The 19,379-nt window shown below is 37.7% G+C and overlaps 1 protein-coding gene across 1 annotated transcript in view; it reads left to right on the top strand.

Moving 5' to 3' along the window:
- Window positions 1-19,379, top strand: part of LOC131063618 (glutathione reductase, cytosolic) — a 186,736-nt gene that overhangs the window by 110,808 nt on the left and 56,549 nt on the right. The window contains exons 11-13 of the mRNA XM_057997498.1: window positions 16,220-16,293; window positions 16,453-16,560; window positions 16,720-16,784. Coding sequence (XP_057853481.1) covers window positions 16,220-16,293; window positions 16,453-16,560; window positions 16,720-16,784 — 247 coding nt within the window. The remainder of the gene's footprint in view (window positions 1-16,219; window positions 16,294-16,452; window positions 16,561-16,719; window positions 16,785-19,379) is intronic.

Raw genomic sequence — 19,379 nt, 5'->3', positions numbered from 1 at the left:
TCACGAATGGTAACATTTTGGAGTTACAAGGGAGGTTAGTGCAGTTTTGGCGTGATGTTTTCACTGATGTCATCAGAGTGGCGCAGCATTAGCATGGTGGGTTCTTCTTGAGACGGGCATGGGACCTTGGAATCGTACTTGCTTTGGTGCGGATCAGTTTAAAATTTTTGGGAGTTGTGATAGCATTGCTTGATGACAAGCAATTTTGGGAAGGGCGGATTGTAATGTCCCCTTCTTCGCAATGATTAGTTCAGTGGTCCATTGGCTTATTCCGGAGACCCCTAGGCTATTTGGAAAGGAGAATTAGGGTTTCCAACTTTTGTGGAGTTTTGCTCGAGCTTTTTAGGGTTTACCAGGAGGGAATTCTTCAGTTCTATCTATGGTTTCCTTCTGGGTTTTTCATGAGCTCCAGGGTGGTATAACATGCATTTGATTCTTTGGTGAAGTGAGAACTTACAATTTTTAGTAAGTTAGGGTTTGGCTATTTGGATGATGCTGTCTTACTGAGCTTTCCAAGCTCTTTTCTCCGGGTGCGAAGATCATGTTTTTCGGAGTATTTCATGACTTACTATTTTTAGTAAGTGGTAGTATTGAGCAATTCTATTTTTAGTAGTTTGGACAGGGTCCTGATCCTGTAGCAGTTGAGTGGTCTTCATTGCTCAGCTTCATCCTGGATTTTGTTGATAATTAGTATTGGAGTCACAAGTGATTTAATTAAATATTATTTCCTTATCCTAAGGTTTAACATTTAATTATTTTATTACTAATTAATGATATATTGGGCGACTTAGGAAAAGACATATTTTTATCTAATATCAATGTTATATTTTCCTAAGTTAAGCGTTGAAATTTGAAGAATGCATTAAGTTATTATTGAAGACTTAGGCAAGTTTGAACTTGTTGAATTATTGGTTAAAATGCAACTTGGGTGCCCACATTGGGAAATGAAATGAAATGTCATTTGGACGCCATGTGAGAGTGAAATGAAATGCAAATTGGTGAGGTGAATTTGGGAGCATTTACATTTGAATTTTAGAGGAAAAAACTATAAATACAGGTGCTTGGCCTTCCATTTGGATATCTTATGAAATTGCATTGTTATGTTGCCGGTTTGGCGATTGAAAATTTGAGCTTCAAAGTGTGGCTTCCTAGCTAAGTCTCAGTTTCGTACTTGGAAGATAGTACCTAGCTGTGTTCTTGTAATTCCAGTGTTGTCCGTGAGTGTTTTGCAAATTGTGGAGAGTTTTGTCTGGATTTTGGAGTGTTTCCTTGTTGCTGGTCGCGGAGTTGCTGAAACCGTATTTTGATCACACCTCTTGATCAAGTGATTGCATCGTTCTGGGTATCAGCTCTTTGGAAGCGTATTGGGAAGACAATCATTCTCCTATCTTGGCGTGGCTTTTGGTGGTCATTGCAATTTTTGGTTGCAAATTGAAGTTTGCTGCTGTAGCGCCATTTTCAGACTTACCTTGGGATGTGTGCAACACATTCAAGGATTCCAAGTTGCAAGTTTGAGGTATTGGATTGGTTGCCTATGTTATATTAGTCATTTGCATTTTATTTGGTGTGATTCCGGTTAGTTTTGAGAAAGTTATGAGTGTTTTGGTGTTTCCGGTAGTGGCTGGATGGTGTGTTTTCTAGCTTGCAGAATTAGAACAGCAGTAGTGTTCAAGTGTGGTGTGATTTGATAGTGGATTGTTTGAGATCAGCATTAAGTTTCTTAGCTTATCTCATATCTCTAGTTTGTAAGATTGTTTCAGTAGTACTGATCAATCATTCTTGCTGTTCTTATTTGTAATTCCCACTGCATAAGTGGAAGAGGCTGGCTTAGCCGCCTTCTTGCTTTGTAATTCATTTTATGTACTCAGTCCTCCCACTGAATAAGTGGTCAAGTGATAAGTTTTATGCAATTGTCCTCCCGCTGAAATATGCTGTAGAGTGATAGCTTAATGTAGTGTCCTCCTGCTGAAACTCGCGGTAGAGTGATTGAGTTTCAGTTTCTTGTTATTTCCCTTGGCTGGTTTACCGCCAAGAGTTCAGTTTCTATCCTGCTGGATAAGCAGAAGGGGCTGGTTTTCCGCCCGTGCATTGTAATTTCAGTTTGATTTATGGTGCTAACGATCCTTGGAACACCGTATGATCTCACCCTCCTAGATTGGGCTCTCGGTGAACAAAAGGTTGAAGGGTTCACTTTCAGCAGTTTGGATTATTTCTCTAACCTTAACGGGTTATGGTGTTTGCTTGTAACTCTTATTGCCAAAAACAAAAAAATTTAAGGGGAATACTACAATATAAGACTGGAAGTGCTGCCCTGAAAGTCTGAAGATAAAACCCATCTTCATTGTTGTTCAAAACTCCACAAAACCAAACAGCTAGACCCTAGAATGAGGTGGCTAGGGATAAGGATAAACTGATGAACTTGTGGCTCCGAGAAAGTGAAAAAACAACCTTTAACCATTGACTGTAATTAAATTGGTGACCTCCTATATAAATGTCAGTCACTCGTATGATGAGATTTTCACCATGAAAGCCCTCCAAAACCTGTACCATTCCATTCCCACATGCTTGCCAGCAACCTTGATGATAAAATATGTCCAAAGATGTCCCAAACTGAAGTGATATTGCCTTCAATCTGCAAATAACTCTAAACACTCGTTGACAATTTATTTCTTCTTCAAACCCTAGCTGTTTGAAGCTCAAATGGATTCCACAACCTGTAAATAAGCCCAATGTTGAACCTTGGATGAATCCATCTCTCTACGTGGAGTTGGGTTTCCGTCCAATCCACTAATTTCCAAGGGTTTCCGTCCTTAGAAATGGCTGTCCCTGTCAAGACCAGAAACTATGGAGAAACATGAAATAGCATAAAATCACATAATGACATTTGGAAGAGGTAGAGGACCCTTTTATAATAATTTCCCAAACTACCCTGGACCTCAAATCTCATTATGGGATTTTTAATGAATTTTTTCCTCTCCAAGAGGGTCTGCCTAGTCTAGGAGGAAAAATAATTTTAATAAAATGACTTTATATTTTATATGTCCTGATAAAGTCACTTTATGACTTAATTATCATTTTTATAATTTCATTTTATAACATAAAGTGACTTTTTCCTTCAAATATTAATATTAAACCCAATAAAATAATATTTCACCTTGTTTATTCTTCACCAATGAAAATTAAGGACAAGTCCAGCAAATCATCACTTATGTCTCTGTTGTGACCATTTCACACATCGCCCCATTGCAAATGGGGACCCCCTCTTTTTGCTCGTTTTTCGCTCGTTTTTCGCTTTCGTTTTAGGATTTTGTTAGATTGTCAAGTTTCTGGATTTAGGGTCAAGCCTTAGGGTTTTAATTACCGTCTTTTTAGGCCAAGATCCAGTCAGTTTTGAGAGCTTTTTGAGCCTTCTCTCGTAGAATGCAAATTTTGAATGCAATGTTTTCGTCAAAATGGTCTATTTTCAATTGGAATTTTTGAGTGCAGAGCTTAAATTTGTCTAAGTGTTGAAGGTGAAATTTGAATTTTGTCCAATTGACTAATTTTGACCTTTTTGATTTTTGATCCCAGGCATTTGAAATGATTTGTTTTTGCCTCGTGAATTGATTAAACTTGTGAAATCATGTTATTTTGGCCTGTAGGAGCAAAATCGCTCCTGTCCCTCAGTGAAGGACCGGAGCTACAAATCAAATATTGCTTTGTCCTTGCAAGATTTTAATGATTTGACGATTTGAAGAGGTCCAAGGAGATATGTTTTATCAAATGAATATAACTTGAAGTGCCGACATGAAGGAGAGTGGTCCAGAATGCCAAAATCGCTCCTGTCCCTCAGGAAGGGACCAGGGCGAAGTACATTGTAGCTCCCGTCCCTCTCCCAGGGACCAGAGCGATATTCTTCATAGGGCATGTTCTGGACGAAAATCAAGCAAGTTATAAGTTTGAAGGCAAGAAACAGGGTGAAGTGAACTCATTGAAGATAAATTGAAGATTACCAAATGTCAACAAAAGACCTAAACACCTAATTCGCTCCTGTCCCTCAGGAAGGGACCAGAGCGAAATTTGCATAAAGGCATAAATTTCGAAAGATTAACAAGCATTAAGTGATTAAGTAAGACCAAGGGATCACGTTTTACCCAATGAGGACAATTGCAAGTTGGAGAACGCAAGCATGAACCCAAAGACTTGAAGTTCGCTCCTGTCCCTCAGGAAGGGACCAGAGCGATATTGAATATATTGGCCAATTCATGCAAAAATCACGTTAAGTTAATGTTTTACAAGGTCGTAAAAGGTTCAAGGCGTCCTTTGAAGGTCATATACCAAGGTGTTGAACGTTAAAATGCTACCAATTTGTGCAAAAGGCCTATATCGCTCCTGTCCTTTGGACAAGGACCAGAGCGATTTTTATTAAAATACCCATGTTCCCTCAAAACCAAGACAAGGCAAGGATAGGCAACGTCAAAGATGCTATATGGAACGTGATGAACAAAGAACCAAGATCAAAAGTTCGCAAATTTGACCAAGGACACAAGGATCGCTCCTGTCCCTCTCCAAGGGACCAGAGCGATATTATTCATATTGGCTAAATCTCTCAAAAATCACGTGAGGTCAAGGTTTTTGCAGATCACACAAGGTCTAAGGCATCATAACAATGTGATATGCAAAAGGGTTAAACGTTAAATGATCATCAAATTGAACAAAGAGACTATATCGCTCCTGTCCCTCAGGAAGGGACCAGAGCGATTTGCATAGGATCCTTCATTTTCCTTTAAATGCATGTCAAGGCGAGTTCACGCAAGATCAAGGACGTCCTTCAAGAGGCAATGAACGAAGAACCAAGTTTGAGAGGTGATGCATTTGGACTAGAGCTTCAAGATCGCTCCTGTCCCTCTCCAAGGGACAAGGGCGATAATCTTTCTAAAGTCTAAATGCCTTGCAAAAATCAAGTGGAACAAGCATGGAATGAACAAACAATGTTATTATTCGCCCTACAATGAAGATTAGAAATTAAAGATGCCAGGTCAAGGAGAAATGATGAGGATCGCTCCTGTCCCTCTCCAAGGGACCAGGGCGATATTTGCCAAGACACATGTTATCCTTCGAAGATCATAGCAAAATAAAGTTGCAAAGGGTCTAAAACGCCATTTGGAAGGCAATGAACGGAGAGTTAGAATCAAAAATGATGAATTTCAAGCTAGAAGACAAGGATCGCTCCTGTCCCTCTCCAAGGGACCAGGGCGATATCACATTTAAAGACACTCCTTCGCACAATCAAGTCAATCAAATTCGAAGGACCCAGCTAAAATATCGATTCGAACGTGGAGATGAAGACTTTGGACGTCAAAAGTGCAAAGATTAAGACCAAATTGATGGATCGCTCCTGTCCCTCAGTCAGGGACCAGGGTGATGAGGTATGTATATTTCATTTTCAAATTTTGGCGCCCAAAACAAATGTTTTTTGAATTTATTTTAAATGCTAAATCGATAATTTTTGAAATTCAATAAATTAGCATTTAAATGTTGCGCTTAACATTTATTAATTATTTTGCCTTTAAAAAATCGAATTTGATAATTTAAAAACAAAGGCATTTAATTAATTATTAATTAAAAAATCAAAAGAGCGCTAAGATATGGAGGTCGGCCTTTATTACTTATTAAAAAATCGTTTAAAAATTGCTTTATTTTACCAAAGTCGGCCTATATGGTGGTAAGAGGTGAGCGCTATAAAGGGGAGGTGAAAATCATTATTTTCACATTATCATTTTCATCTCATATGCGATCAAAGGAAAGTGCGAATTGATATCCAAGGTGGAGCGAATTTCATTCCAAGCAAGGTGGTGCGAACTTGAGGTTTCCATTTGTGCGAGCTTGTCAAATCCATTGGAGATCACGTCAAAAAAACTTGAAGGGTGGCGAACTTGATAAGAGGAACGTTGCTTTGCCAAGGATAGAGGAGATCACGTCAAAGACTCAAAAGGTGGCGAAATTGATATTTTAAAAGGAGAGATTGCGTTGAAGACTATTTATACGTCAATTTTGCCTAGGCGAATCCTTTTTTATTTTGCATTCTAGAGTTAGCTCTCGATTTGAGGTATGGCGATTTGGTTTTATTGTTTTATTCGTTAATCGTCATAGTCTAAATTTTGAATTTTGAATTTTGAATTCCTAGGTCAAACGTTTTATTTTAGGAAATGATAACTCAAAGACTTATCATGAAGTTTCCTAAAATTTACTCTCTAATCTATGTTATTTATTGCAATATCTAGCTTCTCATTATGAAATGTTGTGTAGTTATGGCGACCCCAAAGGCGGGAGCATCCACCAGTCGTTCAGCTCTCATGAAAGAAGATCAAAAGACCGAAGAAGTGGAGACCAAGATCGTGTCGAAGTGGAGCAACATTGGAGATACAAACTTGGGTAACTTCAGCACGAAGAAGTTTCGAGAGGTCCCTTACATTGGCAAGCCATCACCTGTCGCTCGGAGAATAATCGAGAGTGGCATCATTAAGGCGGCCGGCTTTCCTCCAGCTGTTCAGTACCATGAGTTGATGATCGAGTGTGCTCGTCACTATGATCCACAGTCCAGAACGATCGTGTCCAATGAGGGAAACACTTTGGCGTACCTTTCAGAGGAAGCTATAAGTGAAGCTTTCCATCTTCCAGAGCACAGGGACATGATATACAAGAGCATAGAAGGAGCCAGATCAATGTACGAAGATGATCCAGATGCTTGTCTAAGCATTATCAATAAGAACTGGTTACTCAAGAGCTGTCCCTGTCTGAGCAAGGTCCCGAACACACCGCATAGGATTGATTTCCAGGAGGAGTACAGAGATTTGATTACCATGCTCAACCGAGTTACAGGAGCCCCTCATGCCTTCTATTTTGAGAAGTGGATGTTCTACTTCATCCAAGTGATAGTTCAAGGAAAAGGTACGATACATTGGGCTAGGATGATTAGCCATTGCTTGGACGTACAGTTGAGGAGACTCAAGGCTACTAAGTCCTTCCACATGAGTTCATATGTCATCTATGCCTTGATTAGGAGTGTTGAGTACGCAGGACTACCTCACAGAGGAGTGATTGGAAGAGGACCCAGCGAGGTCAGAGCTTGTGATTCCTATGCCTACTTGCATCATCCGCCAGGGAGCAACTACAAGCTAGTTAATGATACCTTCACGATGCACATCACAAGGGCGTTGCAAGGTGGAATTCACAACAGATTATCTCAGGATGCACAGGAATTCATAAAGAGGTACGGTGCTTGGTTCATTCAGTTTCCCAAGTTCACTTATATTAGAGTGCATGGATGTCCTTTACCTCCATACATGTTGCCGAGATATCCGACAGATAGAATTGTGTTACTTGAAGTAACGAGACAGTTGGCAGCATATGTAAAGGCATTCAGACACAGACATCAGAATGGAGTTCCAGTACCTATCATTTTGGGTAATTTAGTTGAGGTATGTCCTAATGCTTTAGCCATGGATGACGCAGAGAAGGAGTTAGCCTTGTATTCTTTTCCATCTTTTGCTTTGAGAGAAAGCTTTGATCCACATGGACATTTAGAGGAGACAGTCGGTAGAAAGTTTAGGCATGAGTACCAAATAGAAGATTTTATGATGAATCTCTTAGATGATCTTGAAGTGAAACGGAAAATGCATTCGAGATTGCCTTTGGATTTCATCAGGAAATGCAGGATTTACAGAGTGGCCGACCAAGCTCAGGACAGTGGCAGACATATCCAGTCTTCCTATGATCGAGAAAGCAAAACAATAAGGTTAGATTGGAATGAGCCCGAGGTCGTGGATTTAGATACTTTGATGGCACCAGTCTTGTCTTGTACTCGCAGATGGGTTGACATACAACATCAGAAGTTGAGAGAACAAGGCATAGCTATGACTTTCACTTTGGAAGAGAAACCAGCCGAAGGTGGAGCTAGTGTGAGTGAAGGCAATCCTAATCCTAGAAATTCAGGTGAAGGTAACCTTCGATGTGCCAGTGAGGGCAATATCCATCCAAGAGGTTCGAAGAGGAAAGAGAGACTTGGAAAGAGAGAATCTTCCAAGAAGAAACAAGAGGCTAACAGAGATCGATCATCCGGTACATCTTCTAGACCCGAGAAGAGAACAATTCAAGTGGAAGAATCCATGGAATCGATGGTACAGAACGATAGGCAAGAGGAAGGACAGGCACAGCAAGGGTCACCAGATGGATCTCTCCAAGATTATGATTTAGATGAAGATAAAGAGGACAATGAAATGACATCTCCTCCCAGACAAGAAGAAATAGTGCACAAAGAGATTCAAGTTCAAGAAACAAGATCGATTATCCCAGATTGGTTGAAGGAAAGATTAACCAAGGTGATCGTAGTAGAGGACGAGGACAATGCAATTGATTTAGAGAGCCTTGTTGGACATTCCCATGAAGTAACAGAGAAGAGAAAGGCTACCAAGATGTCCAAGATGATTCCAGATGAGACTGGATCCAGGAAATTGCAGATAGCTACACCGGCAGTAGACAAATATGAAGGTGAGATCCTAGCAGAGGAATATGATATACAGACATTTGAGCTAGGACCATCTACAGCAGAGCAGACTTTAGATGATGCCACCGATTCATTTGAGGCATTGAAAGACAAGCTTAGAGAAGAAATGGAGAAGAACAGAAAGCTTGAGAGAGAGGTCGGTGCATGGAGGACTTATTTCAGTCACATCAATGAACCTTTGGGATGTCAGGATCCAGCTAGATCACCAGTGCAAGCACTTCCACTTCAATCAATCAATGAGGCAGAAAGATTCAGGAACATGGTCCAACGTACAAGTAGTTGGATGGATAGATCTCATACAGTGGCCAAGTTGAGGAGGTGATCAATCCGATCCAGGACAGAGTATTTGAGGTACTTCGTACCATTCTTGGCAGAAGGATCGAGGTCGAGACAGATGTGGATATGCAGGAATTAGAGGATAGAATCAAGGTCATCTTTTGCAAGGACGCAAATGTTACAGATGAGCAATATGATCAAATGTTTGCCACCATGCTCCTGATTGAAAGAACAAAGGAACTTGAATCTACTTGGGACGCAGCTCTTCTAGATGCATTCGATCAGGTCATCCACTTGGAAGAGAGTATGAAGAATCTTCCCGAGATTCCAATTGTAGAAATCGAAGGAATCGTGACAAGATTCATTGCATATGCCAAAAAAGAACATTGGAAAGGGAATAAGATTCTAGATGAAAGGTTGTTATAGATGACATGGCATCTTATTTGTCATTGGTTTATGTCTCCTAGGTTTTTGTGCCAAATTTAATATTTGGCTATGTATTTAATATTGTTCAGTAAAAAGGAGGCCATTTGTAACAAACCCTAATTAGGGTTTAGGTGTCATGATCTTGTCCGTTGATCTACTTTCGATCTGGACCTTTCATTGTAATTGGGGATGCTATTTATACCCCCATTTTTCATTTCATTTGGTAATAGTTAATAGTCAATAGTTGATGTAATAGAGAAGAGAGATAGCTAAGAGATTAGAAGTTAGAAGCAATTTTATTTTGTAGCAAGATTGAGTTTTGAAGAGAGGAATTCAAGCAATTGTTGTACATGATGACTTGGAAATCAATAAAATATTGAAGTTATGGTGTTTTGTTGCAACTTTCTTGGTTATCTTCATGGTTGTTTAATCTACTTGAATCATGCTCAATCAAAGTAGTGTGTTAATTTGAAGGACATTGTGTGAGACTTGATCTTTGGTAGGATTCGTAATCCAAACCACTAGCTTCTTGCTGATTGTAGGAACGCCTTGCGTGGTCGACTGGAGAATACTTTGAGTCCCTTAATCTTCAATCATTATTGTATCTTGGATATGTACCTTCGTGGTAGTGTCTTTGATCTTTGATGTATTGAATATCATTTTGTTACCTTAGAAGATCGGATCAAATTCAATTGAGTTGTTATCTTATGGCAAAATTGAAGTTGGTTGAATCTTGCCAAGTCTTGTCCATACGAAGTCATTCTTAGGGTTAGGCTAGATTAGACCTTTTTCAAACCCTACTCTTTTGTTATTTTTGAAAAGTTTCTTTAGTTTAGTAAAATCTTGAACTTTCAGAATGCGTAAGACCCCTTGAAGGAAACAGCAAATCACATCATACCGCTGGAAGCTTGTCCACACGTAGAGACCCTACTAACCAGAACCTTGGAGTCTTCCTAACTGATCCTTTATGCGAATCTTCAGCAGTTAGAGACTATTTTCTCAAGAGAGGATAAGATGCCTATTGGTATTTTATTCTGTGTATGATGGTGTATAAAATACACGTCAACAGTCTCCAAATCAGCCTATTGGGATGACATGAAATAGGCTAATCAACTCACGTGTGATCACTGAGGAGAAGGGGACATTACACCAACAAACATCAACACAACATAACATTGGCTCACAACTTGAGATTTATGAGGGTGAACAATGCCAAAAACTATATATCTATCTGTCATGCTACTGTAATCTAAAAAACTATGTAGCTGAAGAGTCACTGGACTACCACTAAGCATCCATAAAACCATGATGATATTAGGAAAGATGGTCTCAAGGCCCCCTTCCTAGGACCTCTTCATATGTTTTCTAGTACCTTCTCGTTGTTTTTGTAAGCAGGTTAGCCTCCAAGAAAGAAGGTACAAAGAGAATCACTCACAAGAAGTAGGGGGAAATGGATCACGACCTTCCCATACCGGTTCGATTTTGAACCCCCATCCTCACAATAAACATTTCCCAATGCATCTACACTCCCATAGGCTTGCTAGAGATCCCTCTTGGATATAGCAGTTTATAGTTTTCACATTCCACCACACTTGCCAGTAGTTACAAAAATATTATGAAAGCCTCAAAAACCAGTAATGTAAAAAAAGATTTGAAAATTACAATATAAATCTTATAAAAGAAAGGTAGGCAATAATAAAAAAATTCAACAAGGCAACCTCTCAACAATCAAAATAAGTCCTTGAGGCAAAAAGCACCATTGCAAAAATGAATAAAAATAAAATAATCTGAAAGTGCAATACTACTAGTGTCACTTTCAAGAAAGATAAACATCAATCAATGAATAAGATAACATCATTACACATTTTCACAAAATTTCACATTACATACGATTGCGTTGATGAGATAGCAAGTATACAATTGCGTTAAGGAGGAGATAGAAAGGATTCAAGGAAGAACATTATTGTAGGAGTGGATTGTACAATGACCTTAGATTTCCTTTGGAAATCCAAGTTCAACATGAGGACTTGACAAAGGATTTCATAACTACTACAAGGAAATCAATCATATCAAGGGAATGTTCTACAATTCAGGAGTTACACCAAGGAACCCAACAATTCAAACAAAGGAACTCTACATCAAGGAATCCAAGTCTTCTAAACATCATGAAAATATTCCAGAAGGAAGCTATTCAATATTCCGGAGTTGAAAGCAGGCATCATGACAAAGAAGGTCTACATCAAACATCATCAAGGTGAAATGCATCACGAGAAGGCAAATTCCCAAAGAAGAAAATGGAAAGTGAAATGTGATCAAGCATATAGTTCCAAAAGAGTTAAGAAAAGTTAGAAAATTCACTTGATCACTTGGATGATACATTTTGGGAATATGCCTTGAGCATCATCACATTGAGTAACGGGATAATGTTGACTATCAAGAGATATTGCTCAATCACAAACACTTTGTAATGATTTACATGGTGTAGCTAAGGTAGTGTCCTAGTCATCATCAAACCAATCAAGTTGTGCCACATCAATACGTGTAAGTTCATTGAACTTGACTCATTCAAGGATGGAGCTAGTGAAACATGGCACTTCATCGAAGTTTGTTCAAGCATAGCTAACCTAGTTTCTCATTGGTTAGAAATCAAAGATGGACAGGTGTCCAATTCAATGTAGTGGTAGTTACAACTACCTTAATTAGGGGATTTTTTTGTAATCTCGACCATTGATTTCAAATCAATTTGAGCCATTCATTGTAAATAGACCTCTATATAAGGCTCAGTTTTCTCATTGTAAAGGTTAATAGTTAGTAGGTAGATAATAGTTAGCAATTAAAAGTAGCAATAGAGTAGGAGGAAGAAAGAAGAAATTGTTGCTAAGACTCGTGGAAATAAAATACTTGATTTCAGCGAAGTTATGGTGGATCATTGTGCTGTTTCCTCATTTTGCATGGTTCCTTGTTACTTCTCAAGATTAATTAGAATTGATCATGGTGGATGCTTATGAAGATATTGTGATGAATTCCTTGATTCATACTTTTTTGTAGTTTGCTGATTATAACCTACAATGTAAAGTTAGCCTGAGCTTAATCATTGTGCAAGTTCGATTGTGGATACTTGTTCAAGTTGTGCCAACATTGGATATTTGAGTGATGCATTTCTAGTGTGAAAATCTTCCATTTCCTTAGAAGATTGCATCAGTTTTGTGTAGTTGTTGTCATCATGACGATGCAAGGCTTGATTTTATGGAATTTGTCTATCGAAGTATCATCCATTATCATCATTGTTTTTAGGAGTATATTAGATTTCCTATGCCTGTCTTTTTGTCTTTATTATCCAAGTGGGTTAGTATAGATTCCATGTTCCAACATTGTTCATGAAAACAAAAGTCCCCTTGTGATTCTAGTAATATCACATCATACATCACTGAGTCCATCCTGAGCATAAAGTCGATCATTTGCATTGTAAACCTTGGAGTCATCTCATTTGATCACATTATCTAGCATGTGAGGTTTATTTGTTCAAGAGAAGATAGAATACTTGGTATTTTATTCTATGTTCGAAATGTCCTAAAAAACGCATCAAGAGGAAGCTTTAACAAAGCTGTGTGTTTTTGGCAATTGGCCTCAACTCCTTAAAAGTAATAGTGATGTTTGGAGTGGAAAGAGTAATTGAATATTTGCTTGATAAGTGTTTCAATGTACATGTTTACTTACAGTCCTCATGTTTTGATTTAAGCACAAGTATATGTTATTGTGATTGTGAATTTGGCATTAAGAGATTCACCATACAGAGCTGGTGCAATTGCTGGAAGTTTGTTGTTTATTCTACACCGATGGTTTCCTGGAATATGCAAAGTTTTGAGCTTGTAATTGTGCTTAGATTGTCCAATGGGAGAACAGATGCAAATTCAATTAAGTTTTTCATGGTGATAATATTGGTGGCTTTGATTTCTTCTAATTGTGGGCCATTGGAGTAATACACTGCTTAGCATGATGCTCAAAAAATATATATTTCTGGGATATGACATGATTCTGTATAGTTTATATAACATATAGCATGTCTTGCATCTGTCTATAATATTCAAGCATTGTGGTTGTTAGATGATTCATTTAAAATCTACAATGTCTTACAAGTTCCAGCTTGGCCAAACATATGCCTATCATTGGCAAAGAAATTAATACAACAGTGTAATTTGGTACATCTGTTTAATTCTTATGAATGGCGACCAGGAAGTTGTTGAGGAAAGAATTGATTGTGGTCAATCTACTATTTTCACAGATGCATCTGACATTGTGGCTTATGAAGTTACTTGACATCAGATATAACTACTGGGGACCTTGAGAAAGCAGAAGTTTGTAGAAGGCCTGGATAGACACTTGTTGATCACATTATCACATGTGAGAAACATAACCTGGGAAGATGATATAATTTCCCTTCCTTTAGGAACAATGCCAGATAAATAATGTTGGCCAAGTTGAATATCTGTGACTGATGTAGCTCTCAACATGTGGAGGTACTAGATAATTAATCACCCTTATTAATGGCATCCCTAGGATGATTCCTTTAACCATACCAGGTAAATTTATTCAAATTAGAACTCAACTTTTTGGAAATAATTGTGCTGGAAAATCACATTCTCAAAGACTCATTAACTCTTAATGGAAAAACCTATTTCTTAATATATTATTCAGTAAGAATTCAAGGAACATGTGTAGGCAACATATTCTGTATAAGTTGGTGATTAATGTTTGTCCCGGCTAGAAGATCAGGATAGAAAGTTCATGCTATTTGAAATATCAAGATTGTAAGCTCTTGCAGTTTTGACAAATACAATATGGTATCTGGATCTTTTCTGTCTTCCCATGTTGGCAACTTAAGTTGAATGAAATGACTAATGGCGTATCTGTTGATGATGGATATTTGAAAATATTTCAACTTGTATTTCTTTCTTTATCACAAATCCAAATCATTGATGACTTTGGCCTACAATAAATTTCTTCATCATGGAAAACATCATTGAGCTATGATGTAAGTTGCTATTTTTCTACCTGAAGCCTTCATTGCATACCATTTTGCATATCTTGAGTTTGTATCCCTAAGCTAACTCTGTTTGGGCATTTTCAATTTCAACTAAAATGTTTCCACAAAATTTGATATCGTATCCCCTTAATATATGTGAGAAGCTTCTTGTTTTCTAAACCTACACACGTTTAATTGGTGTGGAAATACCCTGATGTAGTAAGTTATAGCCATACATTCTCAAATTTGAACTTGCTTCTAGGCAGATGCAAATCCAGTGGACCCTAGAGGCAAACCCAAATTTGAGAACGTATGGCTACAACTTACTGCATCATGGTATTTCCACACTAATTAAATATTGTAGGTTGAAAAAAAGAGCAGCATGACTTAAAATTTTCAAAAAAGTGTCAGGTGATCAGTTTTTACAAGAGAATGTACAGGGTTGCAATCGTTAGATCATCATTCGCCAATCTTATACAACTACAAATCTTCCCACTATTTTGGTTACACCAGGTGACTTTCCCAAAGCAGGCTGTAAACCAAGGAAATCATTATCATACTTCCAAAACTTGGATGTGGCAAATTTTTTAGCAGAATCAAATTTGACTCAAAGTTGGTGACTCAGAAAAAGTTTGGCAACATAAAAAAATATTTAATTCGCAACTAAGCAAAATGCAGCGAAAACTTGGCAAAGTTTTGACATGCATGAGTTTCTCCTGCATACATGCCGGTACTTGTGAGTACTCACTGCAAGTTGGTCTGTAAACTTGCTGGAAACTTGGTGAGTTTGAGGTTTTCTCAGTGCAGAAAATTAATCTCAGGTACCTGGTGAATTTTGAATATATGGTCATTACTCATAAGTTCCAGGAAAGAGAAAAGTTTACCCTTGAATTCTTAAATGGTGAGAAGAAGAGCTACCCCTCTTGTTGTGAGATTATTATCTGGGCGATAAAAACTCCTCCAATGATTTTGATAATGTAATGTTTTCTTCAATTAGTGTATGCACACCAAGATGATGTTTTAGAGGTGACATTTAGTAGAATATACATGGAGACAACACAAATGATTTAGTCAATTCTATGGTCAGCCACATAATCATATATTTTTAAGGGGCCATACAAGTTTGAATTTCTTGATCTTCCAAAATTCAAACCTTTGCTGTGCCAATGGGAAGTCTATTCCAACTGTTTGTTATGTATCGTTCAGAAAACAACATTTGTACAAAGTAACAACTACGTTTTTGTCTCTCAAATCATTATGTGATATATTATTCTTTCTTTCTCTTTGTTTTGTGACACCTAATTTCTTATCATAGGGAAGTTATTAGTCTGGCACTGGCTCTAAGATACTGGTCTGCTGAGCATGAGTTTCAATGCTGTGGTTTAAGTAGCTTACATCTCTAGTATGAAGACGTCTTTTTTTGACAAGTATTATTCAAGGAATTATAAAATTTATTAATTGACCATATTCCAACATTTAGCACATTGACTCAATGAATTCTCTTTCAATGTCATAATTATTAATCTGCAATTCAATAACCTGTTTCTATAGACTAACATTAATCACAATGATGTTTATCCATATTCCTTTGGTTTATTATACATGGACGAGTCAGAAATCACATTTCCAACATGTTTCATAAAGCAATAGATTAGTGCATTAAACTGAACTTTCTTGGAATAATCAGTTTTGAGTTTTTATTTGTTTTTTTATTTTCAAAAATCAAGCAATATGTGCAGTAAAATATTCTTGAAATTGGATAATTTATTGACTTAGCATCATTTATTCCTTATAGTTATCAAACTTTGTGCCATTTTCTACGAAGCATCTATAATATAGTAATATCTAATGTTGAATAGTCTACTCCAAATTACATTGCTGAAGTGGCATATAATTTATTTGTAACGGCTTCAAACATGCATGTGTGTTACTGTATTTTACTGCTGCAGGTAGAGTGCCAAACACAAAGAGGCTTAATCTTGGAGCAGTGGGAGTTGAAGTTGATCATATAGGATCTGTTAAGGTTTGCACTCTCATTTTTTTGTCACATTTCTAGCTCATAACATCTTTGAGGACTTGCATTTTCTGGTGGATGTATATTTTGACCATGCTCAGAGCAGCTAGAGTCATGTTTAAATTAAATTATCAGTCTTCACTTCTCATTTTTTTAATTGATATTCAGGTTAACGAGTTCTCTCAAAGCACAGTGTCTAATATCTGGGCAGTTGGTGATGTAACAAATCGAATCAACCTTACACCTGTAGCACTAATGGAGGGTACTTGTTTTTCTGTAAGTTCACAATAGTGTAATCTGATGTTTTCCGAGTTGGATAACATTGTTTTATCTATTCCTTTCTTGTATTCTGGATGATACCTGTTATCCTGCCATGCTTTTGCTGTTCTATATGTGTACTTACGACTAACCTGCTGTAATGGATAATTCCTGCAGAAAACTGTTTTTGGTGGACAGCCTACTAAGCCTGATTACCAGCATGTTCCTTGTGCAGTTTTCTGGTAATTTACATCTTCAATCTACACTCTATGCTGAGATGTCGGTCACTGTTTTTTATATTGTAACTTTTCTACTTTGTTTATAATTTTCACAATGTGATTAGTGGCTCTAAAGCAGTTCTGTGCTTCCTAACATTTTTTTACATCTATTTGCCTGTTCTTTAGATTAGTAAAATTTTAAATAAAATTATAAAACTAGGCTGCAGCAATTTGATTAACATCTTGTTGGAAATTCTTTGTTAGCAAATGAATTTCTCAAAGGGACAATTGCTTTTGAAACATTGTGTGAAGCAAAGTACCACCTGTATTTGAAAGGGAGGATCTTTTTATTCAAGATCTGTATGGAGAAAGAAAGCTTTCTAGTAGTTTCTACAATGTTTACAGTTATAATTTTTGCATAAAGATTCAACATATTGAAGATTTTCTATAATATGAAAGGGAAAAGATTACACTTCTTCAAGTAAAAGTAGAGCTTAGTCCCCGTAAGAGCCCAAGATGCTTCTATACCAATTTTGTTTGTCTTCTCAAAAGTTTAGCAGATTGCATAGCTCCATGGAGTTTTCTAATGGGGGGATGCAAGGACATGGGGACAGGTTTCGGGGACGAGGGGACCAAGGGCCTAAATTTGGGAATGGCGAGGGGACGGTGGGGGGACAGTAGTAGAGCAGTGGTGAGTTCGGCGGCGCTGATATACAAATTGAGGTGAATTGAAATCTTCAAGGCAAAATCTGCAATATAACATCTCTGCAAGTGCCCCATGTAAGGCAAACTAATTTTCTGAAGTTAAAGGTTGCAATTAGTATGTAATCACATCTGCCATATAGCAAGCAACCTGGTGGCATCCTCCGCGGAGGTGGCAAAGGTGGTGGTTTTGTTGGGGGATGTTCCCCCAAGTCTCCAAGTCTCGGAACATCCCCCTATAGGTGATGTGGTTTTTTTGGGGATGGGGGATGTGTCCCCGTGGAATCCTGGTAGATTGGCATTAAATCAAGCAGTTTGCATGCATCATATTTGAAGAGCTACAGAATGGAATATCTTTTGAAAGTTGCTGATTGTTTTTCAAACCATAATGTCATAAATACTTGTGAAACTCGAACATGTACAAATTTCATGAGCATAATATTAAACAAGTTACACCACTCTAAGGCGTAAAATAAATAGAATAAATGTCTTTTATAAAGTGCAAAATAACATAGTTAGACAATTACATTTTCTGACCTCAATACATAGCAGAAGTTAACCATTGAATGAGTATGGAAATTCATAGCAGCAACTCCCAATTTGAATCTTATTACCACACTCCAAGTTTACTATAATCAACATTATTCCCACGCTATCAAAAAGAACTTAATCACCCAGATCAAAACAAATTCAGATTCCCAGTATTATGCACTTCAAACACCCAGCATAAAAGGAAATGCCAAACTTCCAGCATATAAGGATATTATCCCCCAGCTGTATGTTAATGAGGCATCCAACATTGTGAGTATAAATCGCCCAGTCAGGGAATTAACCACCCACACCGATGGCAATAACCCTATTCAGCCAGCCAAAAAGTGATAAAATACCATTCAAAGCCAACATCCAGCCACACAAGATCAGTTGACCAACTTAGCAATTTCCAGATGTCTTCCTTAACTGAGATTTTGAAGGTAGAGATCCATGACTTGCTCCTTGAAGACTCAGACCTGGCTTGCAGCAGCAACAGCAGCTAGTAAAAATACTTCTATTGCCCCAACCTCAAACAAAACTCTATTGCGTAGCACTGAGCAAGATTGGTGGCTAGGCAAGGAAATCTCAATCACCTAGAATCTGAAAACTTTGCCCAAAGAAATAATTATCCTTGAGCAAAAGCAGCGAACATTACTGTTGGATAGTCATGAATAAAGAGGCACGATAACAAGATCAGACTAACAATGATTACAGTTTGAAGACAGACAACCACATGTTAAGGAAGGGTATAAAGTACAATTTGTTAAGGCAACAAGTAGTTGGGAAAGCAGCGATTAAGTTTTAAAGAGGAGACACCACCTTTCATGTGAAAGGTCCACCTCAAACAACACCTCCTTTCAGCAATATAAGAAGGGAGGACAAGATGATGGAGGGGAGATCATCGGGGAAAAAATATAAGAACACTTATGCAGATATCTGCATCACTCAACAATAAATATAGTAACAAAGGTAGATCAAATCATCAAGGAATCAGCACTCAATTGGAAAGCACATCATCAGTCCTCTTAAGTAAATCACCATCAATCAGATTAGAACAGAACTGTTATTAGGTTACAGGCAGTAACATCCTTGTTCTTGGTGATATGCATGGGAATGTGTTTAATATGTATGCCTAATATATGAAGCCTGATAGTGTTCTTATGCAGAATTTAATACTATTAAATGGACTGCAATATGTATGACAGTCATACTTAATTTCATATGTATTCATAATACATGAGAAGTTAGTAGACTAGAAGAATACTTATAGTCTAATTCTTGTTATTTCTGTCAGTACCTATGAAGAAGGGGTCTGATTTGTTCCAAAGAGGGGCAGTCTAAATCCAATCAATAGGATGATTCCCAAGATAGGGTGTGGATCAGCGT

This window comes from Cryptomeria japonica, chromosome 4 (assembly GCF_030272615.1).
Source record: "Cryptomeria japonica chromosome 4, Sugi_1.0, whole genome shotgun sequence".
Classification (NCBI taxonomy): Eukaryota; Viridiplantae; Streptophyta; class Pinopsida; order Cupressales; family Cupressaceae; genus Cryptomeria; species Cryptomeria japonica.
The sequence above is the reverse complement of the archived record's forward strand: the minus strand, read 5'-3'. Positions and strand labels throughout refer to the sequence as shown.